We start from the raw sequence: 13,217 nt of genomic DNA, 5'->3' as shown, positions 1-13,217 counted from the left end.
TTCATAAAAATCAAGTCATCAACATGATGATTTCCAATACATTTTCTAATCGTGGGATATCTAATTAGGAACTAAAGGTGAGGTATGTTTTACAAAACTTGAATATTCAACAAAACAATTTTGTGTTGAATAGTTAAGATATAAACGGAGTGCAGACAAAAAACTTATCATGAAATTTGAGGTCCGAATGCACAGCATCCTTATCCAGTGACCCTGACCCAGTCATTATCACTTGTAAAATGACGTTCACGCTGCAGCTGTCATGACAAGATGGCAACACTAAGTCTGGGATTCGTTGTCATGCCATCCAGGCTGTTGGACCGTATTAACGTAGGCTTCTGCCAAAGCTTGGATATTGTTCCATCATTGGACATAGCCTGAAAATAAACAATTAACACATATAGATGATATTCCCCATCATATCATTCTGAATCTTCTTCACCCAAACAATACCTCCTAGTTTTGTTCAATTTCTGGTTAACATTTTAAAATTAATGCAAGATTCCAGGGATTTCCAGATTTGAAGATGACCAAGAAAAGAAAGAAAAAAAGCAATGTTGCCTTTCGAGAAATGTTGATGAATGAAGTTTTATGACTGTCATTATATCATAATTTACATAAATTAGCTACACTTTTCTATAGTCATTGTTAAACCCCGTCTTTATGGAACTCTTCAAAATATCTTAAATCCTTTGTGGTAAATTCTCCGAAAATCATGTACTACAAACCTCAAGTTTCTCAGCTCTCTCTTTGCTGAGGGGCTCCAGTGGGAAACTCAGCTCATTAGCATCAGCCAGTGCTCTCAAATCAAAGTAATATTTGGCATATACACTGGAAGGTACATTGATGTTAAACTGTAGCAGTTCCAGAAACTGTCGCTCCAGCTCATTCCTGTAGCAAGTCAAACTTAGAGATAATTCTTCAAACAAGACATAAATCTAAAGACAATTCATCAAGACCTGGCTGTTCAAAGTAGCTTCATGATAAATAAATTATCTATTTCTTAAATAAAACTCAAAATTAAAACTAATCTATCCCGCAGCAAGCGTAGAGGCAAACAAAGTGTGTCTATCTCAAGAGTCTAGGTGGGCTACGTGACACTTCTTAAATTGTCTCCGACTCTGAACTGGAGACCAACCTTCAAAAAAATAAAGGGTCGTCTCAAAACTTTTCTGCATGAATAAATGACTGTCATAAGGTGAGTCAGAGATTAATGTCTTTTTGAAAAACTCTTAAAAATGAAATTTTAGATATGAAGTGCCATGGTGATCCTAATGTGGAAGAAAAGCGAGGACCCACCAGAAAACACATCTGACCCTTAACCTTTCAATCAGGATATTGAAATTGTATACCTTATCATTTGGTCAGCTAATTTCAGCTTAAAATTTCAGAAAAGCAACGTATAGTGTGATTTCCTGCCACACAAGTTTTTACATTTGGAGATGTCTTTTGAGGGCTATCTGCTGGAGTGCACTATCTGTGAGTTTTTTTAACCAAATTGTATAAAAAAAAAACTGTGGGTTATATGTTATTTGCTTCCTAGTTAATATAAAAAGCCAGATGGAAGTTAAAATCAAAATACGGAAATCTAGTCTGTAGTAAACTTAATTGATTCAAATTGGATTTGCTGGGAGTACATTTTGTGTCATGCACTTGTAATACGTTTTTATTCACTAATATTCTACATCTTATTCAACAGAGCATTCCTAACATGCTTATAACTATAGAAATTTAGATCAACAATGTAAGGTTTGGTTGGTTCATGTAAATGTACTCGCTGGGTATCATCATATACGAATACACTAATGATGTATAAACAGTGGAAAAATTGCTGGTGCAGGCTATCTGAAATTACTTTCACAATATATTAGAAAAAAAAAATTTTACATCGTGCTGGTTCTACCCCAGTGTGAGTAATATCCAGGAAATCACTGTAGATCTGAAAGTAAACCTCCTCCCCCGTGGTAAATATACCTCCTCCCATGTGATAAATATACCTCCTCCCCCGTGGTACCGTAAGTATTCGCGTATAGTGCGCAGGTACTTTTTGGAGATCAGATTTTAAAAAAAAATCTACAGAAAAATTAATTGACTGGTCACTGCAACAAAACATTTGATGTGGTCTGATCCATTGATAATTAGGAAACCACAATGAGCGTGACCCTAACACATGTAATTACCTTAAGTAAACAAATTTACCCAGGTGACCTAACAAGCATGAAAGGCTTGGTTGATTGTATAATTAACAGTTAATGACAGTTAACACGTTGAGTACGAGGAGACTGATGACACCCGGCTTGGGCTGAACGCGTAATATTGGTCAGAAAACGATGTTGTTTTAACTGTCTGAACATTTTCAATCCTACCTTGTCCCCATAAAAGCAGGTGGTTTGTTCAGTATAGGCATGATCTTTCATGGTATCTGTACCCACCGTGGTATCCGAAGGCATTTAATGATAGATTGTTTACACCGACTTCGACATGGGGAAACAACGAACGCCATTTGACTACGCCGAGAGACTGGAGTTTCGTGCCGCCGGTCGCCATTTCGACATTCCAGAGTGAAATATCAAGGCATGGAAGAAAGAAAAGACCGTCTAAAGTCCCAACCACTGACCAGAAGGGCTGACATAGGTGTGACAGCGAAACACTCAGAGATGGAGAGAGAGCTGTTCAACTTTGTATGCGATCGCCGATATCCCGGCATCGCTGCCAGTACAACTGATCTGCGCATGCGGGCCATGCAGATTAAGAGAGGTCATGGGGTCACCAACTTTGGGCATCGGTGGGATGGGCTGTCCGACGGGAAACGAAAAAACATTAGATTCACCGTAATGCTAGCGTGAATGGCAGATGATTAAAACATTCGAAATTTATTTTATTTTATTGTTGTTTTTATCTCCAAACTATCATATAAGACCGACGACTTTTACATATAACTATGTGAAGGGAGGTAATCCAATATGGCGGATGCAGAACTCAGGAATGATAACCCCAGGAATGGCATGTACCTGCGTATAGTGCGCACCCCCTTTTGGACACGACAGTTTCAGCTTAAAAAAGTGTGCACTATACGCGAATATTTACGGTAAATATACCTCCTCCCCTGTGGTAAATATACCTCCTCCCATGTGTAGATATACCTCCTCCCCGTGGTAAATATATCTCCTCCCCTGCCTCCTCCCCCGTGGTAAATATACCTCCTCCCATGTGGTAAATATACCTCCTTCCCTGTGGTAAATATACCTCCTTCCCTGTGGTAAATATACCTCCTTCCCTGTGGTAAATATACCTCCTCCCCTGTGGTAAATATACCTCCTTCCCTGTGGTAAATATACCTCCTCCCCTGTGGTAAATATATCTCCTCCCCCGTGGTAGATATACCTCCTCCCCTGTGGTAGATATACCTCCTCCCCTGTGGTAAATATACTTCCTCCCCTGTGGTAAATATACCTCCTCCACTGTGGTAAATATATCTCCTCCCCTGCCTCCTCCCCCATGGTAAATACACCTCCTTCCCTGTGGTAAATATACCTCCTTCCCTGTGGTAAATATACCTCCTCCCCTGTGTTAAATATACCTCCTCCCCTGTGTTAAATATACCTCCTCCCCCATGGTAAATATAACTCCTCCCCTGTGTTAAATATACCTCCTCCCCCATGGTAAATATATCTCCTCCCATGTGGTAAATATACCTCCTTTCCCGTGGTAAATATACCTCCTCCCATGTGGTGAATATACCTCCTCCCCTGTGGTAAATATACCTCCTCCCCTGTGGTAAATATACCTCCTCCTCCCCTGTGGTAAATATATCTCCTCCCCTGTGGTAAATACACCTCCTTCCCTGTGGTAAATATACCTCCTCCCCCGTGGTAGATATACCTCCTCCCCCGTGGTAGATATACCTCCTCCCCCGTGGTAAATATACCTCCTCCCCCGTGGTAAATATACCTCCTCCCCCATGGTAAATATACCTCCTCCCCTGTGTTAAATATACCTCCTCCCCCGTGGTAAATATACCTCCTCCCCCATGGTAAATATACCTCCTCCCCTGTGTTAAATATACCTCCTCCCCTGTGTTAAATATACCTCCTCCCCTGTGGTAAATACTTATTTCATTCTGTAACAGTTCCTAACTTTCAATCATCTCTATTCTACTGCTGTCCGTTTCAGAGTAAAATCTGTTGCTGTATGTGAGGTATCAATTTATATTAACATATTTAATAGGACAGCTACCTGAAGAAAGCAATATGGAAATTAAAAGTTAAAGGATAAGTAGCTTCCAAGTGTCAGGAAAAAGAAATTGTGACACTGATGACAGTAAGACTTAAATGATATGTTATAAGCCCTTTGGGGTCTGAGTCAGTGTTAATATGTATATGCATACCATCAAAACTGTCATCCTATAATAATCTATGATAAATTATTTCCAACGGAAATCTAACAATGTTATGCTAAAAAACGCAATTTTCCAATCAAAACAATTGTAAATTTCACCCCCTCCCCAGGGTAGAATACAAGACCCTGGGACCATGAAATTCACAATTTTTTTCGGCAAAATTTCAATGAAATAGATTCTGGGGTTTTTGAGAAGAATTTGTCTCAGGTGACCTAACATTTTCTTTTAACAATAATTACTCATGGTGAAATCTGGATTTTTCATTTCAATTTCTGACTCCTTTATTACTTGATAATCTGTAAACAAGATGGCGGTCAGTTCAAGCCGACAGCTACAATGTTTACAGTAGATAGGCTTTGTCTGCATGTAAGTAAATGAATGACAGCTTTAACCAGTGTTTGTGTTGGAGGTGATGGACCCCGATTACAGACACATGCCAATTAGTAGTAGTTGATCTAAGTGAGGATTATAATAAGCCAAATGTTATAATAAGTGAGTTCCACTGTTCCAGATAAATTGTACAACACAATAGGTGAACTTACACATCCTCCACAGCAATGTCCTTGAGGATTTGACAGTAGTCGACATTCCATACTGCCTGATCATCCCACACTTTGGAAGACAGCAAGATTGCTCCCAACACAATCCTTTTCCAATTTGCTGGCATGATACCAATTTCAGCGTAGTGGAGAAGACGTTCCAAGTAAACCTAGAAATATGTCAATGTATAACAAGTCATTCAGTAACTATCGAGAATATTTGACTTGATAACAAATGAAGAAGTAGGACTCTCATAGACCCCAACTCCCTGATCTTTTCATTTTTAACGAAGTCTGTTGATGCGTGCATGAAAAATCTTGTACACATGCTTAAGCTTCTATTTCAAAACTGGTCAATGTTGACCTTTTGAGCTTGACTGACGACCACAACAACCTTATCATGTATACATGGTGGGTGAGGAGACTGTATAAGAATATTTGTATCTTTCCCAGACAGATATTTAGCCATTTCTACATACCTGGTTGTTCAAAAACGGTTAATAAAACTACGGTGAGTAAATGAAACAGTAAGTTTAAATTTGTAGAAGTCAAAGTTAACTAACCAAGGTAACTATTGCACATTCAGCGGTCAACTGTGCTGCACTGAACAGGTTTCTTACAAATCTGTAGATAGATTTGTGCTCCGGGTCTCTAGAATCGTAATCTTCTGGAACAACTTCCCGCTGAAACACAGTTATCAAAATATCAACTTCATTTCCAAGGCGTGATGAAACTGTTCTCAGAAGAAATGTAACATAGTCAAGTAGGTTTTAACATTACTGAAACAGATGCTAAGATCATCTTCAACATAAATATTTTCTATCTTGATCAATCAAAATCCTAAATTATCTGCAGCGTGATGAAGTACAGGTATCTGTAAGAAAACATTTAATTACAGATTTGGCCCACTTCACTTTACCACAAGATAGAGGGATCTTGATACGTAACAATTCTGATCATGTAACTGAATCCTCACATTATCAAATGGATTAACTATTTTCTTGCAGTGCCCTAATGATGTAAATTTTGAGATTTTATCATTTAGAAATTTGTTTTTCACAAGAGAAATACTCCCATTGCCATTCAAAACATTGATGGTTCCCTTTAAAGAGAAAAAATGTGTCGGAGGGTAGAGTCAACACCTTATCTTTACTTTCAGGATTAAGGGGTTATGTTATCTTCTGATAAGAAACCTTCAGGTTGGGAAAGTGATTGCAGATAGTAAGGATACAAAAGTTCATTACAAACTTCCGACAGACTAGAGACATGACAGAGAATACAGAACAAGTCAATGACAGGTGTAGTCTACAATCTAATTATAACAGGGTGCACCACAACCATAAAGGAGCGTGACTACGCCCAATGTGATTATGTTACACACCAGGACAATATGACTTCGAGATGTTAACTCATCAACTACAGTCACAACAGGGACGTCGCTAAAAAATCAACAAACCCCTTACATGTTTTTTGTCACTGATCAATTCTCTATTTACTTATTTTTCAGAATTAAGCTATCAATTTGTTTACTTTTTCCCTAATAAAAATTTCAAATATAAATCTTTTACTTTTTACAAGTTGCTCCTCTTCTTTCCTATTTCATTTTTCTGTCTTAAGATATTTTCTAGTATTAAGAGGATTCTGTATACCACTAGGTGTTGCACTGAATTTTTCTATGCTGGATTTTAACAAATCTTACATTTGACAAAATTATACATATATGTTTATATATATTCTGACTTACTGACAAAGGATGTAGTTTCTCATCAAAGATCTCAATGGTACGATTACTTTCCCTGTTTTTGATATGAAAGTAGATAGCATAAGCTACAGCTTTGATTGTATTCTTTAGATTTGGCTGGCTCACAGTCGAATCATCAATGAATATTGTTGAACATGAGCTGTACTTTTTCAATGTCGTCTGTGGGGGTGCCTGCAATAAAATCAGTATATACTAAAAATAGCATTCCTAATGTAACAAACGCAACTAGTCAATATTCAATTCTAGTGTTGTTAACAAAATGCATATAACAGTGAAAATAAACAAGTCCAATACCTCTGGATCAAGTTCAAAGGTCAATCTCTAGACCTGGGACTTTTGGTTTACTTGTCTTACGCTCAACCGATCAAGCTCACGGGGCAATCTCTAGCCTTGCAGTATATTGTGACTTGTATTTTACCAGGGTTACATACACCCCAAGATGAGCATTATATTGCTGCTAGCATTTTTTCAAGGGTTATGTATGCAGTTTCAAAACAAAAAGATTAGTAAGGTATATGAAATAACTGAGTATCATTTTTAATTGTTTTTCATCTTCCATTGGATACATTGTATTTGAAGAAATAACAATCACCAATCAGTGCAGTTCTGCTAAACACAGCCTACATCCTTCAACGAGGTACTCAATCCTACATACCTTTGACTCTTTTCAAACCTTTGTGGAAAGATCTTTAGTTTCATAAAAAATTCAACAGAAGAGAAATTTAACAAAAGGACTCTTAAACGCTTGACAGGTACTTAAACTGTAGGAATTACCTGTTCACCAGTCCAGCAGTTACTTATATTTGAAAAATTGATCAATGTTTACCTGAAGTTGTAAGATCCTGTTGTCATACTGACTCCTCCTCCGGTTTTTGTTATCTGTAATTAAGAATACAGAATCTGTCAAAACCCCTACAAGGTATAACTTGGTTTGCAGAATTTAAAGCATACATCAAACAAGTGTACATGAACATCTTCAACAGCAACTTCCCTGTAGTATAATTACATTTTTGATTACTCTAATAAACTTCACCTGTATATTTTTATACCTCTGATCAGTGAAGTATGAGGGTTACAATATCTTCCTAAGTTACTAAATAACGTGCTACAAAATGATCATTATTGTAAACAGTACTTCATTTAAATAAATTAGAGAGAAATGATGCTGAAATCAGCCATCTTGATTCCAGCTTTGTGTACATATATAAAAATATTGATGTTCTTGGCTTAATAAGGAACACCAAGTTACTCGTTTTAAATACCCTAACAAGTATAAGGATTGAAATTGAACAGAAACTATTTGACAACATAATAAATAGACTTTGAACAAAACCATTATCAGTCATATGTAAAACTGACCTTTTTTTTTCCTCACAAGAAAATGGCGGATTTAGTGAATAAAATTCCACTTGGTGAATGAAATTAAATAAGATAAAGTTTCTGGAAATAATGTATTCTACTTAGCAAATAAAATAATTTATTTCAAAGTGACCAAGCATAATTGGGATTTACCAGCAAGCCTTGCATAAACTGATAAACTTAAGGGACTATATGTCTCCTTTACAAACGACTTCCCTTATCTTTGGGGATAGGAAACAATTCAGCAACTATACAAGAACTCCATACAAAAGCAGATTTTATAGATAGATTTTTAAAAGACTCCCAAAATATCACAGAACTTATTTTCACCCGTGTATCAGGTAGTAAAATAATTTAAGCAAAATTTTCTCCCTTGAGAATTCTTTTGATATTTCTGTTGTCTCTCTGAAGTTGGACCACAGCAGTCTTGCTGTCTGTGACTTAAACAGTATTTCATTTTTTCTTTGTTACAAGCAATTTCTTTTTCTTCAAAAGAGTGTTCTGGTAAATGTAGGCATTACAAAGTACAGGGAATTACATACATGTACTAGAATGCTTAATGGAACAAGAAATGAAACTGTTGTTTGTTTAAATATTCTTGTGACTAATTAACATAACAACAACTACACTTTTCTTATATTCTTGTTAATGGGCTGGAAAAATATGAAAAGTTACGACTTTTACAACTACTATTTTTCCTTACGTAGTTGCTTCATATGCAGGAATATTTCCTTGGGGCATCATAGTAAATTGTTAACTCCTGACTAGCTCACACTGATTTTTTTTTGTTAGTTTAAACATATTTTATAGACAAAATAACATGTGAAAGGGATTGGTCTGTAAGTTTTACCAACTTATGATCCACTTCTCCCACTGTTGACTGATCCCATTAACAAAGAATCCATAGGCCCCAAATGTGTAAATTGTTTATAGTTGCCATCAACAGCTGGTGGAAAAGGTAAGAAAAATAGGGGGAAATAACCCAGTTGTTGGGAAGGGATAGTTATCTTCAAAAAAGCCTAGTCTGGATATTTTGGAACATTTTCTTCAGGTTGGTAATACCAATTGAGTACAAGTTCTTATAACACAACCAGTAGAAGGTTTGAGCGTGACGTTTCAATGACTACACGGTCATCTTCATCAAGACAAATGACCAGTGTGGGGTGTTCTAGCACTGACATACATTGTGTACAAGATGGTACAGAATCTACGAATGTTTTCAGTTGCACTATAATCCTATATACACTAAGGTTGGAAAAAAGTGAGACAAGGTGGTAAACAGATAATAGACCAAGCCTAGCTTGATTTGGAGGGAAGTTACCACTCTAAAAGTCGATAAAAAATCAATTACACATGTGGGTGTGATACTGACGTAGCTATTTGTCATATAATGTTTGATACATGTATGCAGAATTAAAAGACTGTATTTAGATATCTGTAATATATTCTACCATATCCATATCTCATGTATGTTTGGCTGCCTCTTATTCATCCATGTCATGATGTCATATGGCCATGTCATAAATATCGTAAGACACATATGTAATAACACCATTGTGATGTCATCAAGAACCCCTATCTTGACAACATCACATGATTGTCTCCGTAGTGAAAAATTCTGCATCAAAACATGTTTGTCTCACATGGAACTTGACAGCTTTACTTTATTTTAAGAAATACTGGTTAAATCATAAACAGAATTTTACACTGGTGTCAAGTGACATAGAAACGATGAAACCGAAAAATGTGTAACATATTAAATCATTGAACTAGGTGAAATCAATTTTAAATTGACACTCATTTAAAATCCTCTATTTTCCCAATGGTGTAAATTAATGAGATCAGAACTTGGCAATCTTCATGCTTCAATTCTAGAACCAGATAACCCAAATCAGAAACTAATAGACTCAATATATATATAAATACATGAAAAAAAACATGGGTTCAGTATTAAATGATTCACTAGCTAAGTACTGTCAATGTAAATACACAATAAATTTGGTCATTTCTAAGTGAACTAAAAACATTCCAGGGTGAAAATAAAAAGTTACTATATACGTATGTTGAGTGTATCCATATGCTATACATTTTTAGTGTAGGGTGTAAATAAAATGCTTACATGTGATAACAGAGTTACTTCCCTTTATAAGGATTAAGGTGGATATGTAAATATATTACCGGTATATTTTTTGTTGTATACTTCAATCATGCATATTATCTCAGAAATTATAATATTTCACTTGTATATCTTTCTTGCAAAAACCCATGTGGCAGGTTTTATAAGTTGTTTAACGACAAAAACATTATGTGTCATAGGTTCCATCTATTACTCAATCTTTGTTAATTTTCTATCAATCACAACTGGAAATTTTTCATTTCAAAAAATCAACAGCTTTATCGAAAAAATTTAGAATTTGGCAAACTGCTAAAACAGCTTAAGTTCTGAGTAAGACAATTGTTCATGTATCTGATATCTATCAACAAAGATTTCTTAATCATTACTAAATTATACAGGAACTCATAATAATCTCTTTGTTCATATTAAAATAGAACTTGATAATCTCTACACTAGCATACTGTTATGATATTCTCCGTCATCTTCCACATGCTATTGAGGAGCATTCCTGGAGTGCTCGTGCTTAGAATAAAACATTTTATACCAGCATGTCTGCTCCTGACATCGGACCTGCGGCGAGACTTACTTCTGTTTATTTCACTCTGTGACCGTGAAGAAAAGATTGGTTTTGTCAATGGGTGGATTGATGGGTCACCAACGTTGTCTGAAAATAAATATAAAAACTATTTGACATCATTTATATTACATTCCTACATTATATTTTTCTCTTCTTTCCTGTTTTTTCTCTTCATTATATGAAATTCACAAATTCTTTTCAGGGAAATAGTGATAATAATATTTCACTGTCAAATCCAAAATAGATGCTTGTCAGTCCTTTTTGTTTTTCTAATCAGTCCAAAAATAAAAAGGACACAACTAAGGACCAAGAGGAATCTACATGTGAAATTTCAGAAGGATCCATTCAATGCATCTAAAGAAAAAGTGATTACAAACTTCCATTGTCATAATCAAAGATGGTCATCTGACATCCATTTTGATGTTTTCTATGAGACTCAAATCAATACTAGCACAATTAGGTACCAAGGAACGCCTATGTACAAAATTTGAGAGATCTATCTTAAACATCTACGACAATAGTGATAAGAGTCTTCCATTGTCAAAATCCAAAATGGGAGACTGTCAACTATCTTGTTTTTCTGATCAGTCCCAAAATCTAACTGATATATCGAGGGACAAAAGGGAATCTACAACTGAAATTTGAAAAAGATCAATCTTGTTAATCTGAAGAAAAAGCTATAATAGACTTTCAGTGTCAAAACCAAAGATGGCTGCCTGTTGGCCATTTTGCTTTTCTGATCAGTTCCAAAATCAATCGGGTACAACTAGAGACCAATGGAAACCTACAAATAAAAGTTCAGAAAGATCTATCCTATACTTCAAGAAACACAGATAACAAACTTTCATTATCAAAATCCAAGATGACCACCGGTCAAACAGTTTGTTCTTCTGATCACTCCCAAAATCAAATACCGATGACTTTTACATATAACTATGTGAAGGGTGGTAATCCAATATGGCGGACGCAGAACTCGGGAATGATAACCCCAAGAATGGCATGTTTCTGCATATAATGCGCACCCTCTTTTTGACACGACAGTTTTAGCTTGAAAAAGTGCGCACTATACGCGAAAATTTACCATAGGCAAAATAACAGACCAAAAGGAACCTAAATATGAATGTGAAATAATGCAAGTTAAAAACCGAAAAAGTAGGTCACAGTCTCACAACTTTATGACCAATCCATTTTCACATCACCTGGTAAATTGCTGAAAGATTACCTAACAATTTCCAGTAAGCAATGTTAAAACAAATATTACAACCACACAGGAATCATAATGTATAAGAAAATTGTGGTTCCCAAAGGTAGTGCCAGGTCATGGTATCTAATTTATGAAATTATGTCACATTATGTATTTTCACGTTGAAAATTGATAAGCTTTTTCCAGGAGACCAATTTCAGTTATTTTAACCAAATAAGGTAGAAATAATCCAAAGCAGAAATGGATCAGAATATCAACTCGACAAGATAATGTGAAACCCCTTGGGTCCTCCTCGAATGTTTTATCAACAGTTTGCAGAATATATATAATACAGTCATTCTAATCTATGCACCTAAACTTGCCTGTTGGTAAGACCCTCATAAAATGTGATATTCTTGACATTATTTTAGTGAAAATATACTGACATAGGCTCTAAACATAACCACCTATCAGAAGACAACACACATCACCACTGGACGAGCAGAATCATCCCACATACCCAGTAACTGTTGAGCTATAGGAGTTACCCTCATCTATCATTACCATTTTATTGACAGATGAAGCCAGTACTAGTGGTTGAACTGTATATGTCTAATAAACTGCCCTAACATAATCGGTACCAAAAATATACACTGTAGATAGTGGGTGTGGCCCAATATTAACCTTCTGGGAGGATCTCTCGATCGCTAATGTGAGGTACATAATGAAGCGAGGAAATGCTTTGGTTCTTCGGTTCAAATCCCACTTCCTCACTCCGTACGGATGCTGCAGGACGGTAAACATCTTCGGGTTTTCTTGACTTTGGGCTGTAGATACAGCTGCAAGAGTGCTTGTTTCCCATGCTGTGTTCTCAACAAGATAAATACTCCTGAACAGTCTTAGATGATCAGGACTGCGTACATCAGATTCAGATCATCATCAATTACAAATATTAATTAAAACAAATCACAACATGAATATATCAGCTAGCATCTCGAGCTCAATGAAATCTACGTTGATATCAATGTAAAATGTGAATGAATGCGATGCTGCAGTATCCGTTATCACAAAGAAAATTCGAACTTTAAGAAAATATATGAGTCATTATTGAGCTCATTCGGTACACCTTCATCTTCTTCTCCACTTATGACATGTTGTTGTATGTAAAATTAACATGTATATGAATAGATCCCATGTATAATAGACTTTCCAGTTTTTCACATCAATACCGACAATCATCGGCAGTCGGTCTTCTCAGTATCCGAAGTCAATTGACAGAAGT

The 13,217-nt window shown here is 36.0% G+C and overlaps 1 protein-coding gene across 1 annotated transcript; it reads right to left on the bottom strand.

Annotated features, from left to right (window-relative positions):
• Positions 1-260: 260 nt before the first annotated feature.
• LOC132555439 (cyclin-Y-like protein 1) lies at positions 261-12,798 on the bottom strand. The gene is made up of 8 exons (XM_060219790.1): positions 12,620-12,798; positions 10,762-10,839; positions 7,527-7,579; positions 6,683-6,871; positions 5,502-5,621; positions 4,942-5,108; positions 729-891; positions 261-377 (listed from the first exon to the last, which is right to left on the bottom strand). The coding sequence occupies exons 1-8, from the start codon at positions 12,795-12,797 to the stop codon at positions 261-263; spliced, it is 1,065 nt and encodes a 354-aa protein (XP_060075773.1). The 5' UTR covers position 12,798.
• Positions 12,799-13,217: the final 419 nt, after the last annotated feature.

Source organism: Ylistrum balloti, unplaced genomic scaffold, assembly GCF_031769215.1.
Source record: "Ylistrum balloti isolate Yb309-2 unplaced genomic scaffold, AGI_CSIRO_Ybal_v1 Utg370488, whole genome shotgun sequence".
Lineage (NCBI taxonomy): Eukaryota > Metazoa > Mollusca > Bivalvia > Pectinida > Pectinidae > Ylistrum > Ylistrum balloti.
Note: the sequence above shows the minus strand (reverse complement) of the source record. Positions and strands in the feature narration are given on the sequence as shown.